This window comes from Emys orbicularis, chromosome 5, assembly GCF_028017835.1.
Source record: "Emys orbicularis isolate rEmyOrb1 chromosome 5, rEmyOrb1.hap1, whole genome shotgun sequence".
Classification (NCBI taxonomy): Eukaryota; Metazoa; Chordata; order Testudines; family Emydidae; genus Emys; species Emys orbicularis.
In genome coordinates, this window is record NC_088687.1 from 71,937,023 (window position 1) to 71,963,870 (window position 26,848).

Here is a 26,848-nt window from a genome sequence, read left to right on the forward strand (position 1 = left end):
GTGAAACTGAGTATACAAAAAGTGCTGTCAAATGCAATAACACACTGAAAGCAAAAAGTTTTTTTCCTCTAAACTCTTTCAACTTTGATCATCTTTGTCATTACTTGTAACAGTAGACAAACATTCAGACACATGGGTGATTTTTAAGATGAAGGCATCATTTAAACTAAACAAATCTACAGTTTGAAAATGTTAAACATCTACCTACTTCCCATATTAAATTACATACCAGAACCATATTGTAATATGGACTGAAAATCAATGGAAACTAGAAGTTTGTGTAAAAATTCTTAGGCCCCCATCCATGTTTGCAGAATGAAGGCCTTTACTTTTTCTTCACTCACCTCTATTTTTGTCTGTATGTTTCAGCACAGATGATACACATGATAGCTTCAGTACAGAACAACAGGGTGAATCAAAGACAAACTGAGTTTAAAAAAAATCTGAATACATTTTCATTTTTGACTGGTGTGATGGAAGGGACTTCAGGAATAGAGGTCTATTGAATGGGGATTCAAAATGGACCTTATAATGCAACCCAGTTGCAGCCTTAACTATGGAGTGGCTGCTGTAACTCCATAGTTACAATGAAGTTTTACATGATATCTTCTTAGATTTTTTTTTATTTATTTTTTTTTAAACACAACACCAATTACTAAATCTGAAAACAACTTTCATTTACCTGTCTAGAGTGGGAACTGCAAATGCTTTAGACTTGAAACTTAGTGAACATATAACAATAGAAAGGTTCTATTAACATTATATGGAAGGAAGTACATGTCACATTTGTTTTGTAATTGTCTAAGATAATTACAGATCATTAACTTTAGAGCACATAATAAAATACGAGCATGATTTAGATTGCATTTTTGTGAATGACTGTTACATTAATTAAAAAGTATGAAATATTAACTTACCATTCTCAACTGGCTGGCACAGTTTGTGAAATAAACCTTTCACAAGAAAGCTAACTAGGACAAAATTTGAAGGTTCATGATAATGTAAATGGGTCACAAGTCCAGTAAATCCCATAGGGTTACCTTCTTGATCCAAGTAGCCCTAGTTAATAAAATATGTTGTTAAGTTAGTTCAAGTGTGCAAGATACAAAGTGCTGGACGTGAAGTCTCGTGAACTGGGGCTTGATAGAAGCACAATTATTAACATGCTGTCTTTGGGAAAATTCTGTCCTCCAATGCATTTTATGTATATGCATATTAAAATATCATATGGATGGATACCTCAGTTCATATTTTGCCCTGTGTGCCATCCTTGATCAAACTTATACATGCAGCAGGATTAGCACTCTCCCTATTGTCTTTGCATCACAAAAAATGAACAGTCTTCAATTAAATGTAGGATTGAACACTGATTGTATTTTAAAAATTGGGCTAAAATGTCTCTTTCTTTATCTGGTTTTCTTCACCTAGTTTTTCTTAACTAATGCCTGAATGGTGCTATATAACATAAGATGAGTGGTACAATAATTATATGAAAGAAACAATACAGTTTGTAAGATTTCTGGCTTTGTTTCCAGTAATGTTTGAAAAAATATATATAACAGAGTGCAATGCTGGATATACGCTCTTAACCTAACAGAATTAAAATTTACCTCTTTGACAAGAAACTGCAAGGAAAAGATAAAGTATACTTTTAACATTTCAGTATTCTGTTTTTGTTTGAAGGACAGCAGTGAGTGCTTCAACACTGACAGCACCTGAGTAAAAAGAGAGACAAATTTAGGAATTGCAATGTTTTAATGTCCCAAACAAACAAAGAAACTAAGACCCAACTCCTATAGATTGTTTTTAACTTTAATTGGGAGTTGGGTACCTAACTCTTTCAGGTGCTTTTGAAAATACCATCCCTATGACCTGATCCTGCAAAGATTTAGGCTTGTGCTTAACTTTATGCAATAGGTAAATGCATAAAGTTAAGCACAAGCCTAAATCTTTGCAGGATCAGGGCATTAATATGTATTTGAATATTTAAATTAAATTGTGCATTGTTTTAATATTGAACATATTACACACACTGCTAAGGGCTATGTTCAGTATTTTAATAAAATAATAAAGTAAATATTCTTAAATAGTTAATCCAGATTTTCCTGTAAATGAATTTAAATTAGTGCTTTATTTTCCTTCTATTCTAGGCCTTTTATTTTTCCTCCGAGACCAGATTTATGTTCACAGTTATTTCCCACCCTCATCCCCTTTCACTCATTTCCCTCACTTTTAGTTGAAATCCTGGATCCCACAGGATCTTCTGATTCTCTATGTATAATTAACATGAACAATATGGAAAAGTAGACCGAACGGACACACACCAAGCTCCATGCAGCATTCACCAGCCAGGAGTTCAGGTGAGGCAGAGCAGACTCCCAGAGGAAAAGCCATTCCCAGAAGCTCTAAGGCAGTGGTCCTCAACCAGGGGTTTGCATACCCCTGGGGGTATGCAAAAGTCTTCCAGGGGGTACATCAACCTCATCTAGATATTTGCCTACTTTTACAACAGGCTACATAAAAAGTGCTAGGGAAGTCAGTACAAACTAGAATTTCATACAGACAATGACTTGTTTATACTGCTCTATATACTATTCACTGAAATGTAAGTACAATATTTATATATAAATTGATTTACTTTATAATTATTTGGTAAAAATGAGAGAGTAAGCAATTTTCAGTAATAATGTGCTGTGATACTTTTGTATTTTTATGTCTGATTTTGTAAGCAAGTAGTTTTTAAGTGAGGTGGAACTTGTGGGTATGCAAGACAAATCAGACTCCTGACAGGGGTACAGTAATCTGGAAAGACTGAGAGTCATGCTCGAAGGGCTTGTCTACACTACCCACCAGATCGGCAGGCAACAATCGATCCAGCGGGGGTCGATTTATCGCGTCTAGTATAGATGCGATAAATCGACCGCTGAGCGCTCTCCCGTCAACTCCACCAGAACGAGAAGTGCAAGCAGAGTCGGCGGGAGAGCGTCAGCTGTCAACTTACTGCAGTGAAGACACCGCGGTAAGTAGATCTAAGGACGTTGACTTCAGCTATGCTCTTCACGTAGCTGAAGTTGCATATCTTAGATCAACCCCGCGCGGTATTGTAGACAAGCCTTAAGACGTACCCCAGCAGGAGGCCAGGAGCAGCAGCAGAGCTTCACAACCCCTGGAGCCTGGCAATGTCCTCAGACCATTCCTTCTGTAGGTTAGATTCTGGGCATTTTTCTTCTTTGCTTGTTGGCTTTTTGCTCTGACATCTTCACTCTTTCCCCTCACAATCCCTGCCAGTTTTGCTCTGTCAACCATCCTTGGTCTTCCCCATCCTCTTTATTACTCTTCCCCTCACTGACCTCTGTGCCCTCCTTTGTCTTTCTTGTTGCCTCTTTTCTATCTGCCTTCCTCCCTTGTCCTACATCTGCTCCATAAGACATGAAAAATATAACAAAATAAAAATGTTGAATATGATGTTTTCCAACCAACACTGATTAAGTCTGTATGTTTTTCTCTCTTTATGTTTACTTTCTCACCCCTTTTGTCTGGCTTCTCTATTTAAACTAAAAACATGCTGTGGCAGTCTCTTACTTATTTTTATAGCACCTAGCACATTATAGCCATAATCCTGACTGGGACCTCTGATGCTACTGTTATCAAAAGGTGAAGGGAGAGAAAAGAGGAGAAAATAGAACCAGTAAAAAGAGATAAGGAGGAGACACAAACAGAGGAAGTGAAAGACAAAATCAAAACAGTGACTTCTATAAGTGAAACTAATATTTTAACACTAAAACACCTTTCTACAAGTAGCTAGCTTGTGCTTCTTGTAAGACCAAATTTTGTAGCCATCTTGTTGGCAGCATCTTTTCTCCTATCAGTGAGATTTGGTGTCCTTATAGCACAAGAGACTCTTAGGGTATGGCTACAATGCAAAATGGAAAAAAAAAAAAAAAAAAAAAAAAACCCTCACAGCAGTGAGTCTCAGAGCCCAGGTCAACAGACTCTGGCTCCCAGGGCTTGCATTGTGGAGCTAAAAATAGCAGTGCTGATGTTCCCCCTCAAGCTGGAGCTTGAATTCTGTTACCCAGCCCACTAGCTGAGTCTCAGACCTCGAGCTCCAGCCTGAGCAGGAATGTCTACACTGCTATTTTTAAACTCAGTAGCACAAGCCCAAGTCAGTTGACCCAGGCTCTGAGACTTGCTTCCGCAGGTTTTTTTCCTACAGCAGAGATGTACCCTAAGAGGCTCTAGTAGGAAAATATACACTTTATTTGGTGTCAGACTGTTTACATTTGAAATGCATACTTTGTACTTGAGTTAGAATATATAAATATAATAAAATTAAAAGATGTTTTTAAAATAAAATTAATATACCTTTGCTCTGGCATCTGCTTTGTCATCTGCTTTTGCAGCCAATAGCATGAGTCTCAGTACCAGGGAAATACTCAGAGGGAACTGGCCTTTCAGTTGGGGTACATTGGATTTTATAAGTTTTTCGACCTTAGGCAGTGGGATATCATAGAAGAACACACTTCCTATCATATCTTGTCCACGTCTTCCAGCACGTCCAGACATCTAAAGGGTTATTTATAAATTCTAAAGATTATTATTTCACAAAAATTCTGTTCTATTCTCTTTATTTAAGTTGTATATGGTGCTCCTCTCTATAGTATACTAGGGTACAAAAGCATTTACACTAATGATACTAGTTTGAAAAATAATGTGGAAGCAGAAACCGCTAAAATTAAAACATCTAATGTAGAATCTAAAGTCCAGAACTTAATGCAAATAAAGATTTAAGAATGTTTGTTGTACTAGAAGTACAAAAGGGGCGGTTGTGGAAGCAGAAAAGGAACTGTCAAAAAAAAAACTGCAATGCATAACAGTTTGTTAGCAAAAGTCAGGCTAACTGTAGCCCTAATAACGTGAAATTTGTAGAAGCAAGGATTGTGTGAGGCAGGTAAAAAAGAACTGTGTGAAAAGTTATTGTAACCTTGTATAAATAAAGCGTAGAAGACCTTGTGTAAATAAGATATAGAAAATATTGTATGTTGGCAAAAGTCAAAACAAGTAAAAAATTAAAATATCAAAATGGCCTATGTATAACAAGATGCAGCTGTCCCTCATTATTTCTGTAAGAAAAGGTATAAATGCTTGCTGTAATTAGTTACCAAAAAAAAAAAAAGACCTGCTTAGCTCTCTCCCTCTGCACAATTGTAAAAGTTAATAAAGCTTCTAACTTGCTGTACCCAAACAAAAAAGTAAAAACTCAGTTTTTCTCCAACAATAACGTATGCAACACAATTTTTTAAAGCAGATCTTAGGAAGCAATATAACCAGTTACTATGCCCTTAGGTAATACTGGTTTCCTTATCACCCCAGCCATAATTATACACAGTAGTGTACGTATTTTTTCCTTATATTCACTAAACAGCTAAAATGATACAATTTGTATCTTTCTTGTCAAAGGATCCCAGTGTACCTCACAAACTTATGGTGTGGTGCATCTGTAAAAATGGTGCCACGGTGTTCCTCATTTAGCATCTCTAAATACATTCTACATCAAATATAGTTAGTTTACAAGTAAAGAGGTGGGCTGTTTTTTTTTTTAATTTCAGTCTTTCAAACTCACCCTAGGCTCTGAACATCAGGCTGGATTCTTTCCTTCTCTCACATCACTACCTTAATAAAAGGTTCTACAGGCCGAACTCTACCTTAATTTACACCTCTACACCCCTTTGTCTTCAAATTATGTCTTCAGTTTCACTTGTGCAACTGCATTTCCTGCAATGGGATTGCACAGGTGTAACTGACTAATTTAGTAAATAGCTCTGTTGATAATGCACAAGAAAGAATACAATCCAGCTCAATCTCTGAGCAGTGTCAACTCTGTAGTGCTAACAAAAGTACCAAGCAGTAAAAATTCATTTTTGGCATTAAAGGCAGCAGATATGATTCAGAATAGGCAGAAGCAATTTGAAAAAGAAGGTATTTTCTGGACAGTTGTGAGGAAAAGTATGTCTGTATATATATTCAATATAAATGAGACCTGCTGTATTTCAATACCTGTCTATAATTCAGAGCATCTAAATAGACAGAATCTTCACTAAAGACAACAGATTTACATGGCATATTGATTCCCAAAGCAAGTGATCCAGTAGCTGTAACCACCTAGGAAAAGTCAAACATAAGTGCATTTATTAGCAGCAAGAAGCAATTTTTAATTTCGTTTGCTTATTTAATTTTTTTATTTTGAAAAATTGGTTCATTACTATATATTTAAAATAATGTTTGCAATCCTGGCCCACTGAAGTCATTGGGAATTTTACCATTAACTTCAGTGGAACCAGGATTTCACCCAAATAGATTTAACAGAATTAGAATATAACTTTAACTTTTCTTCATTTATCTTTTTTAAAACTGTGCAAATAAAATATTTATGTAACTTTTAATATAAAATTATTTTAAAAAGTGATAATTTTAAGCATACAATAACTGCACCCTGGGAAATCTGCTTCTAATTCAATAATGCTAAAGCAAAGTAGCAGCACAGTTGGAAATAATTCAACAGCGTGAGAAACCATGATCTAAATTTGATGCAAAGTACATACATTAAGTTTTAACATTATCTCATTAGTGCTTCCAAACATGCCATTATATAGTTCATTTCCCTAAATATAATCACATTTAATTTTAGAGAAACTTTCACTGGTAATTAGTAAATACAGACACTGTGATATGGAGGTACTGTATTGATACAACGTTGCGGAAATGGGCTTTGGAATCAGTACACCCATAACCATACAGTCTCATAAAAATCAAAAGGCAGATCTAGTATCAGTTTACTTATTCTTTTTGTGTGCAGAGATCTACTAAAATTTTCTGATTCCATGCCCTAATCTTGAAGATGGTAACATTTAGTCCTGGACCAGTCAACTGATTACTTTTAGAATTTTTAGATATTTTGTTTCTAATTTAGAAACTCTCCTGTCAATATATTAAAAATTAATGCTGGGAAACCAAGTGCAATATATTTTACCACAGTCAACGAAAATAAGTTTATATGTGAATTATATGGGTGAGAGTCAAGCTGTGATTTAATTAAATATAATGAGAAATTATAAAATTATTCCTTAAAAAGGAATTGTCCATAAAAATGATTATAATTTACCAACCCGGATATATCCCATCCTGAAAAGCATCTCCACGACTTGTTTTTCTTTGTATGACATTGAAGCATGATGATATCCAATACCCTTCTGTGCCAACATTCTCAGCAGGAAACTCTTCCTTTGAAACCTAATTCGATGAAAGATCTCCATCAAGGTCTACTTGTAAAGAAATGTTAAGTATTAATCACAGTCATTTAAGTGTTGTAAAACAAAGTAAGAAAATTCTTACCTGATTATTTTTTTCTGTGAGCAGCTTCTCTCCCCATTCCTCACTAATAGGTAATACAGGCCACCTGTGGAATTCAGAGGTGGTCCAATGTTGTTGCTGGAGTCCTCAAGCCCACCCATCAGCTCGTGCTACCAGAAGTGTTATTCCAAAACTGTAGCAATACTCCACCAACCAATTATTAGCATTAAGAAAACCTAACATAATATATTAATAACCTTCAGGTAAGTAAATATCTCAATCTCCCCTTAGAGAACAATTTCAATTTGTTACAAATTGTATTCCAGTCATTTACCAGACTACCAGCGTGTGATGAATGAGGAGAGAAGCTGCTAACAGAAAAAAAAAAAAGATCATGTAAGACATTTCTCATTATGCAACACAGCTTCTCTTCTCATTAATTAGAAATATAAATTGACCAGCTGAATTCTGTCTGGATATCAAAAAGTATGATGAGGCTAATGGAGAAATCCTGCTGAACTACACTTCTCTTCTGGTGTCCAGGCTAACTTGATCTGGATGAAGGGGTCCCTTTCTACAGGTGCAACGTAGGTTCTCTGACTGCCTAATAAGTCTAAAGTGCCTCCTTGTAATCCATGATGGTGCAGCTGTGTGAGGAATGGAGTCCTCCTGTGCCTCTGTTCTAGTCACAGTCTGCCTGAAATGTTTGTTACGCTTTAGTGTGGAGCCAGCCTGTGGAAAGAAAGACCCTTTCCCACCTGTCATACTCTTAGCCCCCTTTTCCTGGCAGACCAACAGGCTATGGGCTGAAAACCAGGCAGGCACAATCTCCATTACACTGCAGCCTGAGACAGAGCTTCACAGGAGTAATAGGCTTTTCTGCATGCTAGCCAGACTGCAGGGTGATAGAAGGACAATATGCCTTATACAGCATGTGAAAGAGCCCCTGTGAGGAGAAAGGTGCTAGCGAACACTTCCCTCAAGGTGGGAAGGCAAAATCCAAAGGGTTTAAACCCCAATTTTTACCTCACTAGCTCGTTAAAAATACAAATTGTTATGAAGGGTATAATGACTTTTACAGTTTTGTAATCTGAAGCCTCTGTAGTTTGCAAGACTTACCCTGAAGCAGACTGTGAAGGGATCTCCTCTTTATGGCAATCCCCATGCTACTGATCAACCCTCCCATGGTGGAGTCACGGATTTAGGCAGGAGTCAATCTTTACATACCAGTTTGACTCAAAGCCTGTGCCCTGGCAGTGCAAGGGTCAGCAGCTTGTAGCTGAAGGGTATAGCTTACCCTCTCAAGCCCCATGCCCTTGCAGAGCAAAAGTCAATGCTTGTGCAGCAGAACATAGTTTGCCCGCTGAGACTCCTGAAAAGCTACCTACAGCATCTCTTGAACTTGGCTAGACCCTTGCAGGGCTTTTCTGCTGAGGCAGAGGGAGCCCATTCAAGAGTTGCTGTACTGGAGAAGCCAGAGGGTTAGAGCTTCAATACTGTGGTAATGCCTCACCACAAAAGAGGAGACAGGGGGAGGGATAGCTCAGTGGTTTGAGCATTGGCCTGCTAAACCCAGGGTTGTGACTTCAATCCTTGAGGGGGCCACTTGGGGATCTGGGGCAAAATCAGTACTTGGTCCTGCTAGTGAAGGCAGGGGGCTGGACTCGATGACCTTTCAAGGTCCCTTCCAGTTCTAGGAGATGGGATATCTCCATTAATAAATTAATAAAGAAATTGAAATGAGGCTGCCACTGCACAAAAACAAAATCAAAATTATAGAACAAAATGCTCAGAAGAAACTAAACCACCAACTTTTTCTGCCACCAGAGGCAGAAAATCTGGCGGCCTAAATTGAAGGGTGGGGCTTAGTCCTGGAGCTTCCAGCATCAACACCAGACCAATTCTGAATCCCACAAGTGGGAGGCATTACCCATTAGTGATGAATGATGAAAGAAAGAAACATGCACACCAGTTAAGGAAATATTATCTTGAAGGTAAAGCTAAAGGCTTATATTTTCAAAAACAGCTTTCACTGTTTCAAGTGCAATATTGATTAGCTTACCAGTATCTATCAAAGGCTGGGGTTTGGATAAGAGCTAGCTGGCTAAGTCTGAACCTGTATAAGACTGAAGTGGTACTGAAGGCTTTAAGAAAGTGTCATGGTTACAGGGCTAGCTGCACCTCTGGCACAATTAAAAAAGGATCTTCGTCTCTTGAGAGCAAGGATATAATTGCTGTCTATCAATACATTCAGAATGGGGGGGGGGGCAAACACCAGGGAGGAAGAAGAGCTATTTAAGCTAAGGATAATATTGGCACAAAAACAAATGAGTATAAATTGGCCATGAATAAATATAGGCTGGAAATTAGAAGAAACTTTCTAACTTCAGAGGAGTGAGGTTCTGGAAGAGCCTCCCAACTGGAGTTGTGGGGGCAACAACCTAAACAGTTTTAAAATGGAGCTTGATAAATGTATGAATGGGATTATATGACAGGGTTGCTTGCAGTGACCCAGGATGTCACTTCCAAGCCTATGCCCTTGCCAGAGTTCCTTTGTCCTTCTGTCCTGGTCCTGTCTATTCCTTTTCCTGTCCTATTCCAAACCAGTTTTATAGTTTGGCTGGAGAGGAGGTAAAATAATAACTAGTAGTTCTGGAATTGTCCCTTAACAACTCTTAACTGTTTTCTGAGAGGTGGCTATCTTGAGCCATTCTCTTCCTTCTTGCCTGTTTTTCCCCAGACAGCCTTCTCTTGAATTAACCTAATATAGTCATAGAGAAAACATCCTTACAATCTACAACTCTGGAATATGCCTTTCCTAACCACTCTCCCTATTGTGTGGTTTTGACAGAGTCCAACTTTGTTGACTTTCATGGCATGCTGCAAGGCCTCTGTATTTTCTCAGGGAGCCGGTTTACAAGGGTACAAGTGTATTGAGAGGAAAACATTTATTTCTTTGTTGTAAACTGGGACTTTTTTGTACTTTCATCCAATGTAATTGTAATGGACATATTTCTTCCAAAAATAATGTATACATACCTAGAGCCTGATGTACATGATTTGAAGAAATTTAAACACACACACACACACACACACACACACACAGGAAATATGCATTAAGACTCTGATTCCGGAAAGCATTTAAATATGTGTTTAAGCATGTGCTTAAATGGTTTCCTGAATTGGGTCCTATGATCAGACAATCTAACTGGGAGCCTCCATCATCTGTTTACCTGAATGATTGGCTAATTTACTGAAATTTAACATATACAATATTTGTGGTTTTATCCTGATGAACTCCATTGTGTAAAACAAATATTTATTCATCAGAATGTCTTATTCTCTAGTCTGATAGTTTGAAGACAGAATCTATCTTATCAAAAAGCCAAATCCAGAATTATTGGTATAAGGCACTTGAACCCATGCTTAAATTCATTCCTATTCAAGAAAGCACTTAAGCATGTGTCTTGTCATGTATCAATGGAACTTCATCAATATTACATTTAACATGGCAGTCAATGTTACATAAAGTTGAGTATGTGCTAAACGCTTTCCTACATAGATACACTTTCCTGAAATGACACCATATGGCTATTTTGTGATCTGTACAAGACTGGGAAAGTCATGCTAGCTCCAAAGTGAAGTAATCGATTAATCAAAAAAATACGAGTCCGAGATCAGCAACTGATAGAGCTGTGCATTGAGGAGAGTTCACAGGAATGAATTCCTTGCCTTCTACACTCCATAATTCCCAATGGATGGGCAAATCATCCTCTCCCCTCAGGCCATAGTGTCTGTAGGAATTACAAGAAGCTCTAATGCTGGAGTAACTCTCCTGCCTGGATCTCAGTGGGAGGATGAATGAGTCTGGATCCATCTTAAAAATAAAAATCAAATGGAGGTGAAGGCACTCAGCATCTCTCTAGAGATGCTCTGTATCTTGCAGGACCGGGCTTTCAATTTAGACAAGTTTCATGACAGATTAAGCACAGAATTATAAAGTACAGTGATATCACACATACTAATCCTATATTTAAATTTTTAAAAACAAAAGCAAAAGTTATGTTTATCAATAATGAATTACTCACTTCTTTATCCACAGCTTTAGAATTAGCATACGTACTGTCTGGAGGGACCTTAGTAAGCTTTTCAAGTCTTTTCTTTAAATGTTGTTTTTTGTTCAAATTAAGGATCATTCTCTCAAGTTTAGTGGAAGACTCCTTTTTTAGGTTACTGTATAAAACATACAATTTTAAAAGGGTATTTTTTTTTAAATTAAAATTGATTACAAAGTACTCTTGACTTTTCAACTTTTAAATATGCATTTCCTTTTCAAGTGACTCATAAATTAAGATCTCAAAACTAATGTAAATTCACAAATTTACATATATATCAATTGAATTTTATATCATCGCCTTCATACAAAGCAACAAGAACATTTTAAAGTATAAGGCAGAATATAAAGTGACTTACACGGGCAAAAAGGATAATGATATACAAAATGGAGGAAACTGAAAAGAAAGCAGAAATGTAAAAGTGGAAAATATTCCCAAGAAAGTACAATATTCTTGCAAACTAAGGATAAGGTACTCTATTGTACAGTAAGAGAAGAATGAAAGAATGCTACAGTAGTGTGGGAAGAGAAAGACGACTGGGGTTTTGTATCAGTTATATGCTAACATGAACTGGAAGATTTAAAGTCATGAATCTGAAAAAGGAAGAGTGACATTGGGCCAGATATGTAAAGGTATTCAGGTGCCTAAAGATAGGAATCTACTAGGATTTTCAAGAGCACCTAGGTGCCTAACTCCCATTGAAATAAATTAAATTTCATCATGACACCAGACCCCACCCCACCCCCAATGTACACTCCAGGAGGTTACAAAGATGGCACTTAGACACTTTTGAAAATCCCATTAGGCACTTATATGTATCTTTAGGTGCCTAAATACCTTTAAAAATCTGGGTCTTGATGTTTGACAAAAATAAGCAAGTTCCAGGTAGACAATGGAGCAGAAATGAATGAGCTGCTCTCAACTGTAGACACATTCAGTGCAGGCAGGGAAACACACTTAAGATTCATTCACTTTGAAGTAACATACTCTTCATGGAACAATCACCACCTCAGTCCACATGAGCCCGTGCTCCAGGGGTCCATCCTTTAAACTCAGGTTGTAGGAGAAGGCTGGCTATATTGGAAAGCAGCTATCAAAAGAAAAGCACTTTTTCTGCCAAAATGCCTGGCCCATAGTTTTGGAGTGAGATTCTGTGCTGCACCCTAAACATCACAAAACTCATAGCACCTCCCAATCCTAGGCTGCTCTGGGGGCTGAAGAGGTCTCCGGCATAACTTTGACAGCCCTGGGGGCCTGGCTAAGTTAAGGAAGCCTCCCAAGACTGCCCTATGGACTGCAGCACTGCTTGGAATCTCCACATTACTGTTTGTTGCAGCACTGCCTCCTGCACCTTCTGTGCTAGAGTTTGAAAACGGGTCCTTGGAAAGCAGCCTTATGGCTGTCTTCTGCAGTGCCTGCTCTAGAAGAATCCTCATAAAGGAGCTTTTAATGGCCCCTTTATGCTGCTCTGGCCCTTTTACATGGTGCAAAGGGGTCAAAGCAGGGCTGAGGATCTCACATCTGGCATGTACTTTTCTTGGGTTTGATGTCATGACTATATATTTAATTACATAATGTTATGTCTGCTATGTCTGAATTTGAAAAGTTTGATTTTGATTTGGGGGACTCAGACAGGAGTTGTTTGGACATCACAAAAATCACTCTGTTCTATTGATTATGTATAGTTAGGGAGATGGATATTGTTAACATTTGAAGGATGTAAATAACAAGTTTTTATATACCATATAGGTAGCCTGCCAAAGGAAATGGTAGAAACCATCATCTCTCCCTTGCCCATTTCATCTGTTTGTTTGTTACATCCACTTGTTATTCCTGGTATTAAAAATATAAACTCGTTGAAGCACGAATTGTCTCATGCTATGTGTTTTTACAGCATCAAACTCAATTAGGCCCTGATCCTGATTCAGGCCTCTGAGCACTAACAGAATAAAATAATAAATATATAGTAATACTTACGCAGCCAGACATTTCCCTAGAGTTTTATTTGTTTTTCTTAGTTTGTCTGTTAAACTTTTTATTTTTTTCTCAGTATTTGGATCTCGTTCACTCCTTTGTTTTTTCATCAAATTATAAAATGTATCCATGGCTGTTCTTTCTACTGAATGAATGTTAAACCTTAAAACAAAAATTGAAGTAAGATTAGTTAATGCTGATTGTTAAAGAGATACATATTTTTAAACAAGGTACTTATGTCATACTGTTAGAATAATAGTCACAAGTAGGTCTTGTAATCTGTCAGTTAATTCTATAAATTAGAAATATGTCCCTATCTCTATTAAACAAATCACTTAAGCACATGCTTAACTTTAAACATATGAATAGTACTATTAACATCAATGGAAATACTCAAACGCTTAAAAAGTTTAGCATGTGCTTAATGCTTTGCTGAATTGGATCTTACACCTAAGCAAAGTGGGTAAGTGGATGGTAGAGTTCTATGCCTACTTTGCACAGGTGTAAGTATTTATGCAAGATACAAGGCAGCTGAGAATCAGGTCCTTAATATAGTTAGCTGACTCAATTTCTCAGAATTTTCCTTTTTACTTTTGTCATTCTGTATAGACTCTGACTTACCTCTGAGCAATAACATCAGTTTCCTATATTGCTGAGGACAATTTCTTGTCTCAGATTATTTTATATCTCTCAGTTATAGTTGTAATTGTTTAAAGAATTAAACAAAATGTATGGTTTTTTTTTTAAATCTATTCATTTAGATTTTTGTTTGAAATTGTATACACATGTGAAAACACACACATACCACCCAACAAATCCATTGTCCATTTTCTTCAGGAGACAAAGGAGAAAAAAAGAATCAAGCTTTTTTTTTATTTAAAAACATTATTCACAATACAAAATGGATTACATACCATAAATATATATACATGTGCATATACCTCTCTATATATTTATAGCTTCCAATGTTGCAAGGCACTGAGCACCTTCCTGATACGCCTTTAATTATGTAGTGTGTGTGTGTGTGTGTGTGTTTATGTACATACGCACACACAGTTTAAAAGGTTCCAATTGTGGTTCAGCTAGACTTTTTAACACCTCATGGAAGCGAACAGGATGAGAGTGCTTGTAATCTACAATACGAGCATTTACTTCAAATGTTTTTAAACAAATGGATATTCATACCTACCACAGTCTAACAAACAAAACTTAATCTCAGGAGACTCTTGTAAATAAATAGCACATTACAAAACATACCTTGCTGAGCCATGTCAGTATTAGCTCCAATATACATCATTTTAACTCTTGTAAAAAGATATACATTAAAAAAAAAGAATTTGTATATTTACATAAAAAATATGGCAGGCAATTTATCCATGTCTTGTAGTTTTTCAACAAAATGTGCAAATCTGATCCGCTTTTCATTTTCTGAACAATCAACAGGGTGAGGTTTAAGGGACTCCAGCAGCTGATGCACCTAGACAAAGTAGTGTTAGTGATCTGATTTATAGTGCAAACTGTATGTTATGGAGCAGGCTATAAATTTTGTTATCTGAGGCAACAATCCTTCCTAATATCTTTGTTCAAGAAAGTCAAAAATTCCAGACACTGAATCATGTGCTCGTTACATTAGAGTACATTGCTCCCTTACCACTTACTGAATCCTAAATTCTAATTCTGGCTCAGTCAGTGATTAGTCAGCTCACTTCACCTCTTTCATGATTACCCCGTCTTTAAAATGGGGATAATACTTACAGGGCTGTTGTGATTATTCTTCAGGGCCAAATTCTGGAACACTTGCTCAGTGTAATCCCACTGGCAACAATGGGGTCACAAGGATGTAGCTTAGGACACAACCTGGCCCAGTATATTCAAAATACATATACAAGTTCTGGTAATCACAACAGATTTCAGCAAGTGTTGAGTTTATTTGTACTTAAATTCAGGAATTTAATTAGCCCAAAAGATGGTACAAAGCAATAATTCCTAGTGGGTCGGTCTTAAAGGCGTGAAAACACAAAATTTGATGAGACCTGAAAAAAATCAAAGGGTGCACAATAATAATGTAAATGTTGAATGTAAATCAAAGTAATTTAAAACTCCAGCTTTCTGTTTAAACTTTCTATCTATTTAGGTTTTTATAAGGTCACCTATAATTGTGGCAGCAGTATACAGCCTATGAATGGATCCTTTGAGGACTCTGTGAAACTCAGATTAATTTCAATAAGAATTCCACATGTAGATTGAGGCCTTAAACTGCTGTATGAATGCTGAATTATTGCGAATGTAAGAATCATTGTACCATTAGACATTTTGTTGAAAATACCACATTTTAAAGAGATTTTGGTTTTTCATATTATTTATTATTGTTTCCCTTGTCCTCCATCCACTGCCCAATCTTACTGCTTGTTATGGTATATCCACTGATGTATCTTGCCTTAATTAGAGGCTGGATTCTCTTCTCACTTATACAGGTTTTACACTGGTGTGACTCCACTGATTTCAACAGAGATGCTCCTGATTTATAGAGTGAGGCCCTAGGTTGTGCGCTGCTAGGAATAGAGATCTTCTATTCGGTGCTTGTAAAGTGTTTAGGACAACCCTCTAAGTGTGAATGTAATCCAAATAATAATAATAATAATTAATATAATTAATCAGAAAAAAAAGCTTCTTCAACTGGAAACATGCCCACTACCTATAGTTTGCGCAAAGGGATTCAAGAATGCACTAAGATAAGAAGTGGACTAAAGTAAAGCAAGGCCAGTGAGAAGGCATTAAACACAAAAAGTGGGATTTTTAAAACTATCTAAGGAAGTCGGGACTCCAGCTCTCACAATGGCAGTTATATGACCCATTCACTTCAGTGCTTTTGAAAATCTGACCCAAACACATTAGAAACACCACTGATATTAGGAGCCATTGGAACTTTAGCCATAGAAAATGCTTTCAATTATTAACAAAAGAAACAGCAAAAAGTTAGTTTTAATAACTTAGGAGGTACTTGTACTATATTAATATTGTATTTACGCTTCAGAAGGGGACATGCTTCTGACATTTTTAGTTACCTTCTCTCTTTGGCCAAGTGTAATCCAGTTGATTAGTTCTTTCTTCAGCTCCTGTTCATAATTTTTCGCATCTGCCTTTGTGATTACTATTTTATTCTTGAAAGAGGTAAATTCCTCAGGATCTAACTCCTTGAAAACACCAGCAATAAAAATAATAGCAAACTGCTCTCTCAGTATTTTCAAAAAATATCATCCATGCACCATTGTGTATACACACCTGTAATCTTGGCCACTCTTCCCAGACTTTTGCCATCATGTCATATAGCTGGATACTCTCTCGTGGAGAGAAGGCAATGTCTAAAGGAAGGCCATAGTTCTCAATCTATATGTACATTAAACAAAAGAATCAGCAGAATGATTTTTTTGGTTAATATTGCTAATATAATAGCTGATAAAACCATTTTGGCTCTGGTATTATACTTACATGACTGACTGTTAATGCAGCACATGGGTGATAGTGATCAATGATGAAATCATTATCCTTGAGAGAACACACATACTTTTCCAGATCATTGTATCTCTCTCCATGCAATACTGTATATACAAGCATAAATTTATTTATGAATTGCATCTACACTTGTTTTTTAAAAAAATTAAGGACCCCATTCTGTAAAGATTTTTACTTTGAAGGAACTATTCACAGTTCATAAACTTTAGTACATGTGTAAATCTTTGCAGGATTGGGGCCACAAATGATATTTTCTATATTTAAAAATATTCTGATACAGACCTAGTCTAACTCTATATGATTTTTTTGTTTTTTGTAGTTTTTGCTTCCTTGTACATTTCCTGGCAGTTGTAGAAGAACCAGGGCTTTCTTCTATTGTACTTTCAGCAAGTTGCCAGTATCTTTTTACTGACTGTAGCCACCTAGAGTGCAAGAACAAAATACAGTAACTCCTCACTTAATGTTGTAGTTATGTTCCTGAAAAATGCAACTTTAAGTGAAACAATGTTAAATGAATCCAATTTTCCCATAAGATTTAATGTAAATGAGGGGGGTTAGGTTCCAAGGAAATTTTGGGGGGGCAGACAAAAGGCATTATATACTGTACAGTACTGTACTGTACTGTGGTTGGGAAGGTCCCCAGGCTTACCCCACACAGGCACAGCCCGCTGCAGGCAAGGACGCTAGGAAGCACCTTCGCAGCAGCAGTGGCAGCTTCCCCGGAGAAGAACAGGCGCCGACTTTGCTAGGGATGCTCCAGGCCTGCCTCTTCCTGTCCCTGCTTCACTCCAGGCACACCTCTTCCCACCCCCACTCCACCTCCTCTCCAGAGCAGCCTCATCCCCGCTCCTTCCCCTCCCCCCCTAAGTCCTAAGCTGTTTGGCGGCACTTAGGACTTTCTGGGAGGGAGGGGAGGAGCAGAGACACGGCGCTTCCCTGCTCATCCCCCTCCCTCCCAGCGCTTCCCTGCCACCAAACAGCTGTTTGGCAGCGCTTAGGACTTTCTGGGAGGGAGGGGGAGGAGTGGAGACGCAGCACTTCGCCGCTTCTCCCCCGCCCTCCCAGAAAGTCCTAAGCGTTGGGAGGGAGGGGAAGGAGGGGAAGCGCTGGGAGGGAGGGGAAGGAGGCGGAGAAGAGGAACTTGTGCAATGCTCCCTTGTAAAGTCGCTGCTCTTCCACAGAATCTTACAAGCAGTGGACAGAGCAGGCAGCCAAACGACGTTATAAGGGAGCATTGCACAACGTTAAATGAGCATGTTCCCTAATTGAGCAGCGGCGTGACTTTGAAACAACGTTAAGCAGGAGGACGATAAGTGAGGAGTTACTGTAAAGATAAAGCTTCTGTAAAAGAACTGAAAGAAAATAGTTAGGTGTATTTAGAACAGGTTAAAAGGCAAAATATGTAAATATGTGGCTATGTTTTTAAAATCTGAGCCTCAGCTACATTCCTTGATTTTGTAGAAACATTGTGAAAGCAACCTTTACAACTCCCTTAACCAAACTTTTCTGCTACCTCACAATAAATAAATTAATTAAATAAAATCCTTGAATTTGAATTTTGTTCTTGGAATGGGGGGGGGGGGAAGAAAGTTCAGCAAGAAAAAGGAGTTCTGACTTCTGCCAAACTGAATCACCCATGACTAGATGTAGACAAGAAAACAACAAATATGGCCATCAATATAATAACAAATTACCGTTTTGTGTATAAAGAATGAGGAGTACTTGTGGCACCTTAGAGACTAATAAATTAATTTGGGCATAAGCTTTCGTGGGCTAAAACCCACTTCACCGGATGCATGCAGTGGGAAGATATATATACATATATATATATACAGTAGGTAGATATATACATAGAGAACATGAAAAAATGGGTGTTGCCATACCAACTATAATGAGACTAATCAATTAAGGTGGGCTATTATCAGCACAAAAACTTTTGTAGTGATAATCAGGATGGCACATTTCCAATGGTTGACAAGAAGGTGTGAGTAACAGTAGGGGAAAATTAGCATGGGGAAATAGTTTTTACTTTGTGTAATGACCCATCCACTCCCAGTCTTTATTCAAGCCTAATTTAATGGTGTCCAATTTGCAAATTAATTCCAATTCTGCAGTTTCTCATTGGAGTCTGTTTTTGAAGTTTTTTTGTTGGAGAATTGAGACTTTTAGGTCTGTAATTGAGTGACCAGGGAGGTTGAAGTGTTCTCCGACTGGTTTTTGAATGTTATAATTCTTGACGTCTGATTTGTGTCCATTTATTCTTTTGTGTAGAGACTGTCTGGTTTGGCCAATGTACATGGCAGAGGGGTATTGCTGGCACATGATGGCATATATCACATTGGTAGATGTGCAGGTGAACGAGCCTCTGATGGTGTGGCTGATGTGATTAGGTCCTATAAAAATCAATTTCTGGCACTTCTCCAGGCAGAAGCAAGTAGTGGGGTGTAGCCAGAGCTCATTCCACTATCTTCTCCCTGCTCATGGCAGCGGGTATCAGGGAGGAACCTCTGCTCTCTCCACCACAGCTGGAGTCACAACGTGAGCTGGGCCAGGCAGAGGTATTGGGCCTTACCAAGTAAGAGCTGTAGCAATCCAGCTCTGAACCAGATATTTTTTAAATAAACATGAGTATTTTCACCTACATTTCATGCTGTACTCTCTGAGGTAATTTTGTCCCATCCAATGTATATAATTCACATGCTCTTATAAGTAAAAAAAAGTTCATGCTTACTCAGTAAGATGTTCAGGATTACTGATAGTTGCAGAGAGAGCTAGAAAGGGACATCGAATCATAACCAGGAGGTGCTCCCAAACTTCTGCTCCAATTTCCCCACCAAGACAATGTACCTATATATATATGGGGAAAAAAATCAGCCTAAAATATGGAAATACATTGTAATGAGAAAAATAACTTACTTCACTAAATGAGTGCCAAAAATTCAGAAATTGCTGCATGTGTCATTAAGGGCCCACTCCCTACCACTGAGTCCTTCTAATGACTACAGTGGTATTGGATCAGATCTGAAGGATTCAACACTATATTCATTTTGTACCCAAGCCTCCCACTGACTTCACTAGCAGTCTTAGATGCATAAGGAATACAGAATCTGCCCCTAAATTGTATGCTCAGTGTCAGATTTGGTGAGATTTATCATTTCAGTTTTTTCCAAAAAATTTGGTAAATTTCTATGCAGTTAAATATAGAGGTACGATGAGGGTCGAGATGGAAGTGGAAGAATTTATGTCTTGAAAATTAAGAAGTTTACAGCTATATTCCCAGAGATGGGCGCTGGCCAGTAATAACAGATATTTTGAAAAATGCAGTCATTGGTTCCTTCTTTCAAACATTTCATACATTAGCTAATTTGATTCCTGTTAAAAGACACCTACCTCATCAAATATAACATATCTTATTCTTTTGACCCAATCCTGGCGATGAGGGGATAGCAACAAGATTTCTAAACACTGAGGCACTGTCACAAGTATCTGAAAAGAAATGTTTGTGACGTATTACTTCTAAGCCTACTGACAAATGAAATGTAAAAAAAAAATAGCTTTCATAATTGAAAAGGGAGGGTAATTATAAATGTATAGTGTCAGCAATGAGGACTTGCAGCTGCACCTGCCTAGTTTCTGGGCTGCCTATGAGCACAGCTGACCCACAGCAGGGACACTTGATTGACTACGCCGCCTGTTTGGCCAAGTCAGCAAGCCGGCTCTTAAACTCAACAGCAACGAGTGATCTCTGGCTGTCCAATGCATATGCCCACAGCTGTGATCTCGCTTGTGCCTGTCTTGCTCCATCTGTTCTAGGCCTGCTTCCCTACTGATTCTGACCACTGGCTTTGGTTTCTAACTCTGGCTCTGACCTCTGGCTCCAGCCACTAGGCCTGACCATCCACATCCCAGTTCATGACATAGTTGCCTGATCCCCAGATATGCAAAATATAAATAAACTCTAAGTTTAACCTGATCCACCATGCACTGATGCTATTATGTATATGAGAATCACAACATTTTGCTAGAGTAGCCACTGCACCAGGGTGCCTATGTCAGGAGCGGCACCAGGGTTTTTGCCGCCCTAGGCGACAGCTCTCCTCCTCAGTAATCGGCGGCAGCTCCTCCTCTGAAGCAGCGTTCTCGGCGGCAGGAGTCCTTCCGCTCCGGGTCTTTGGGGCACTTCGGCGGCGGGTCCCGGAGCGAGTGAAGGGCCCGCCGCCGAATTTCCTCCGAAGACTGGGAGCGGAAGAAGCCCCTCTGGGCGGCCCTGGTTCTTGGTGGTGTTTCTGCGGCCATTTTTCTTCCCGCCCAGAGGAATCGCCACCGAAATGCCGCCCCCCACATCCTGCTGCCCTAGGCGACCGCCTAGTGGAAGCGCCGGCCCTGCCCTATGTACTGCATGTAGTTTATGACTTCTTTCACTTTTTCCCTGAACAAGGATGCTGCTTTGGGATTGGGCCCAATATGTGTTAGAGATAACAAAAAAGCTTTGGCCTACTTCTGTTGGAATAATTTAAAAAATGCAGTTCTATTTATTATATTTTATGTGTTTTTAAAAGTAGTGTTATTTTTGTGGAAGAACATCAGCACAGGAATAAGTCCTCAAATGCAATGCAGTGTAAATATCACTGTTGAGAAAATAATGAATATTGATGTTGTTTACTTTATGGCAAAGCTAACAGTGGTTCTAAAACTGTAATGGCCAAGGTAATAATATAGCTTAACTATCATGTTCAATAAATGTGGTCCTATCTAGATATCTAATGCAGCCCATCACCACTGCAGCTGAGTACCTTCCACATAAAATCAGTAGCAACAGCAAAGTCCCTAATGGACTTAATAGAGTCTCCTCCTTTTTCAGGGTGAAAACTGTGTTTGGGGGTTTGGGATCTTTAATTAGCTTAGCTATAATAGTACTACACCTTGACTTTCAGTTTAAGGCATCCACAGAAGCTGTTTTAAACCAAGACAGGAAATCCATCCATAGTTTTTTTGCCAGGATCAATCTAAATCCTACAGTTTGCACCCTTGAAGGCCATTAGTTGTGTGACTGGAGTCATATCAAGAACCCCAGTGCGGTTTTGGTGATGGATGCTGAATAGGAAAACGCTGGGTATGAAGACTGGTGAGGATATATGGCTTGGTGAGGCTACTGGAAGGGAGGCTGGTGTTCGTGGGAGCCACTAGGGGTGGGAGATATTGAAGGCTCTGAAGGTGAGCAAAAGTGTGCTGGTGCTAAATGGGCTGTATTTCTCCATCCTCTCTCAATTCCACACACGGTCTTCTGTGGGCTCCACACTTTCTTGTGGCACCTCAATCTGGAGCTCAGCACTATACAGAAGGTTAGGAGTTGAGCATGTGGAAGGGAGGGTTTGAGTTTGCACTGGAGTTGGGTTGTACAGCAGCAGCAGGAGAAAAGAAGGGAGCAGAGAATCTCTTTCATTTCCCTATCTTGCACCTGCTGGGTGCTAATGCCTGAAGGATTTTGATTGGTTTTCTTTCTGTATTTCTACAGCATACAATCAAGCCAAAGCCCCCTCATGACCAACATGTAGGTTGTGCCCTACAGGTAGAGAGTTCCTAGTAGGCAGGATGGAACCTTGGGCTCAAGTAACTCAGTTTTTTTCTAATCTTTACATAGTTATGCCAACATTATTATAGTCAAAAATAAACTTTCTGAGGAGTCAATCAAAAGTGCAAAAGTCACTATTTAAATAAATATAGTATGCAGTAATACATCTAGAATACCGTACCTGACAGTTCAGGGTATCATGGCGATAATCCCTTGTGAAAGTTCCACCTACTACTAATCCATGAGGCAATGTCTTGGTGAACCGATTGTATATAGTTCCCATCACTTGGTTTACAAGAGCCTAGTCATTATTACATAAAACAGATCATTAATAAATCTACTAGAAAGTGTACATCTACATTAGTATGGTGCTCAGAGATGTGCAGAGGCTTCACAATTTATGACACCAATATTAATTTAGATCACCAATAAAAGTTTAGAGTACTATAACAACACTTATTTTTTAGTTTCATTCATAACTGATATTGAAGAAACTTGATGTGTGAGCTGGTGTATATAATATTAATTCTGTATTTTACCTCTTTTTGCAAAAGTTTAAAACATAGATCACATTCTACAGTATGTTCCAGAATTTTCCGAAGTCAGACTCTAAGGGTGCAGACAAAATTTGTGTGCACAGATTCTTTACTTGCAAATGAAAATGGCATTTGGATTCCTAACAATCATAAATGTGCACAACATTTGATTTCACATGCAGTATTGAAAAACTGCACATGTATTAGATGCATCACATATGCACTGAATGTTTCTGTGTGTTAATATCCAGACTTATAACAGTTAATGCTAAAAATTAGCTTTGAAAGGAATATAAAACCCCATGCTTCATGGTTTAAGACCATTTCTAACTATTTGGGATTAGGATAAGACCTTCATAAAAAAGATTATCCCACATTTGCCTATTGTGGGGTTTCTTGCTCCTTTCTCTGAAGCATCTGGTACTACTACTATCAGAGACCGGATATTTGACTATATTGACCTTGGGTCTGATCCAGCAGGCAATTATTAGGTTTCTATGTTTTTTTATACCCTGATCAAATGCTACTTTCATCATTGACATAATATACACTTATTTAGTGCTTTCCACCTTCAAAGTGCTGTATGAACATTAACACAAACTAAATTCTGTATATCAGGTGGGATATTTCTAAACATGTTTAATTAAAGTAGATATGTCTAATTAAAACAGACATATATAATCTAAATCAATGTAAATAATCACCAAAATTGTTTTTAATCATATCGGGAAATAGTATAGTCAACATACAAAATATGTAATTATATATAGCCATACCTTTGTTGGTGAAACATATACAACTACTCCTTCATTGCTCTCTTTCAGAACTTTCTCCATGCAATAAAATGATGCATAGGTTTTCCCTGATGAAGTAGGAGCAACAATCACTGCAGACTCATTATTGTCTACAACATCAAGAAGCTCTCGCTGGAGATAAAACAAGTAATTTATTTCAAGACATTTAATTATATATATAGATTCTAGATTGATACGCTTAATATCAGTATTATAAAGTTCAAAATATTTTTCTCTGCTGCTGCAGTAGTGTTATATTTTTTCCATCACACTTTGATTTTTAATTGTAAACTATCTTTTTCCGTAATTTGGCCTGGAAAATGCACTTGGGTTTGAATTGTTGATACAAGAAAGTTTTCAGTTCAAAAGTGAACTTTTTTTTTAAAAAAAAAAGCAAAATATGAACCAGTCAGTTCAGCAGTGTATAATTTAGAAGCAAAAAAGTCACAGTTTTCTCTGATGCAGTCATTGTTTCTTATGTTATACCAGTACTGCTTAACCACACAGCCCAGAGCTCTTCCCAACTCCCACTACCCAGCATTTCATTATTCTTCTCCCCACCCTACCAGTGACCTTTAGAAGTTGGCCAGGGTGGAGGTTGGAGGGAGGAAGTGGCAGCACTGGCAATATCTTCCCCACTCCCAGCATATTTGCCAAGTTTTATGTTGCTCCTTGAGCAAGTGAAATTTTTGCGGGTGTGAACATGAGAAATGAGCAAGCTGTTTCTGATTCAGCCTTTCTACGATATGGAGAGAGCTATGTTTGCTATGTTTGCTGAGGGAACAGGCGTTCCTTCAGAACATGCAGCAGCTTGGATCAACTGTTCTTTTCCTAGAGACAGACGGATGGAGAAGGGCAGCCAATCCAACGAGGATTTACCCATAGAGTAGGAGTTTTCCCCCGACAAAAAATTGTTTCTCTGCAGTGTAAACCCAGAGATTTGACAGGTTTTCTTATCCTTGGCCCATTGGAAGCTTTGGGTGTACAAGGAATGTGGGATTGTTTCCCAGACAGTCCAATGAAATATTTAAATGTACAGCCCCATTACAGTGTATTTGTTACAGCTATTGTGTAAATAAGTAATAGCACACTAAATGCACTGAAACTATTACTCTCCACCCTGTGTAAACAAAAAAAAAAAGTTTGCACGTCACTGGTACATTTCTAATTGTCTTTCAATAAATAACTTAAAATTAAAACTCAGATTATGCATGAAAGTGCATCATATTACAATTATTAATACCAATGCACACAAAGTTCCAGAGGTATTCTTTATACTTAAGAGACAGGTAAAAAATGATAGGTTCCTGCCCTGAGGAGTTTAGATTCTAAGGCCCTGATCTCGCATGGGGATCTGTGACTGTAGAGTCTTGTACCATGCAGAGTTTCACTGCCTTCCACAGGACATCACTGCATTGTCTTCTGGGACACCATATGGCCTTGGGAGTCAGCACTAGCAGATCCCAGTGCAGGACTGGGGCTTAAAGTAGCATGAGACAGAAAGTAGCATAAGACAGTATACAAAGGATAAAAGGGGGTAAATGAGAGGATAAGTTACAACAGTGAGAGAAATGAAATTTGTTTATTATCATGTATGACTCTCATTCATTGCTTTTTTAAATTTTGAAAGAAAACCTTGACAGAATCTCTAACAGCACTATTTAAAAATAGTTTACATGTAACATTACCTGCCATGTATCTGGTATAAAATGCTGTACTCTGGGATCTGGATCTTTCCTCTCTTCTCTGAACAAGTAACAGCCCATATATTGTAGCTGAAAACGAGCTGCTCCCATCTCAGTAGTATATTTGGCTATCTTCTCATTGTCACTTTCTATTATCTACAAGGTCAAATTAAAATTCAAGACAGATTTAGAATTAGGGATAGAGTAATTGAAAATGGCATCTGGCTTTTGCATTGTAGAACATTATACAAGCTTTGAAAAATTAGTTTGATGTGTGCTGAGGAGGCGAGGTGACTTTCAGACACTCCCATACAGAAGATCATACAATGCTGGCTTGAGCAATGCATGAAATCATAAAAGTCAAAAGTCCATGTACTCTAAGGCAAGCTGAATATACATTTGCATTTGTCTGCTATGGAAAGATTTGATTCCACAAGTATTATTCACTGTTAAATAGCAGACTGAAGTAATACATGAAACAAGTATAAATGGGTGCAGTTATGTCTCCCTGAGCCTGCAGAAAGCCTAAAACAACAGCTCATACTGTATAAATAATTGCATATCAGCTACATTTTATGAAGGACTGAATAACTCGTATACATTTTTGTTGAGATTCTATTTTATATCATTCTGTGAGGTTTAGAACCATCTTTTCTTGTTCTACAGTGTTACAATGCAACATTTGGATGATATAAATGGCAGTGTAAAGTAACACTTTGGGAAGTTGGCTTCAACTGAACCAGGTTCAGGCCCAGTGGGTGTAAACTGTCAGGAAATGGGCACAAGTGCCAAAGTAATCTTTGTTGTACCACTTTTAATTTCATTAGTTAATTATGTTCTGTAAAAATTAATTGTATTCTATAAGAATTACCAGACTAGACAAAGAGCATGCCAAATTCTCAAATCCAAGGTATTTCAGACATCTGGACAACTTTTGTACATGTGGCTTCTTTAATAGTTCCTTGTGTTTTTCAAGAAGTATGTGAATTCTCCTCATCACTTGGACAGCTATGCTTAAATCTCTTGATTTTTTGCCTAAAATAAATAAAGGAACCATTTGATATATGATCAAATCATCAGGAGTTCTTCCAATCTACTCTTCAGGTTTTGGGAACCAACCCCACTGCTCCAACCATGTGTGTGGTGTTTTTTAAATTTTATTTTATTTTATTTTTAAAAGATCCCAGGAGAGGTGGCATGGCTCTTTCCCCATGCTTGGACTATATGATTGGACTATGTGCAGACGAAGCGCTCCTGCTGCCCATACAGCCCCAACCTGCAAGGGGCCAGAGCGTAGGCCATCTGGCCT

At 38.1% G+C, this 26,848-nt stretch overlaps 1 protein-coding gene across 1 annotated transcript in view; it reads right to left on the reverse strand.

The window, feature by feature from the left end:
• Positions 1-26,848, reverse strand: part of LOC135879141 (probable ATP-dependent RNA helicase DDX60) — a 67,174-nt gene that overhangs the window by 10,574 nt on the left and 29,752 nt on the right. The window contains exons 14-31 of the mRNA XM_065405002.1: positions 26,411-26,574; positions 25,543-25,695; positions 23,837-23,986; positions 22,706-22,825; positions 20,343-20,438; positions 19,684-19,799; positions 17,235-17,374; positions 16,929-17,038; positions 16,722-16,826; positions 16,505-16,633; positions 14,789-14,916; positions 13,443-13,601; positions 11,439-11,583; positions 7,167-7,319; positions 6,058-6,162; positions 4,366-4,566; positions 1,611-1,715; positions 918-1,059 (exon numbers count right to left, since the gene is read on the reverse strand). Coding sequence (XP_065261074.1) covers positions 918-1,059; positions 1,611-1,715; positions 4,366-4,566; positions 6,058-6,162; positions 7,167-7,319; positions 11,439-11,583; positions 13,443-13,601; positions 14,789-14,916; positions 16,505-16,633; positions 16,722-16,826; positions 16,929-17,038; positions 17,235-17,374; positions 19,684-19,799; positions 20,343-20,438; positions 22,706-22,825; positions 23,837-23,986; positions 25,543-25,695; positions 26,411-26,574 — 2,421 coding nt within the window. The remainder of the gene's footprint in view (positions 1-917; positions 1,060-1,610; positions 1,716-4,365; positions 4,567-6,057; positions 6,163-7,166; positions 7,320-11,438; positions 11,584-13,442; positions 13,602-14,788; positions 14,917-16,504; positions 16,634-16,721; positions 16,827-16,928; positions 17,039-17,234; positions 17,375-19,683; positions 19,800-20,342; positions 20,439-22,705; positions 22,826-23,836; positions 23,987-25,542; positions 25,696-26,410; positions 26,575-26,848) is intronic.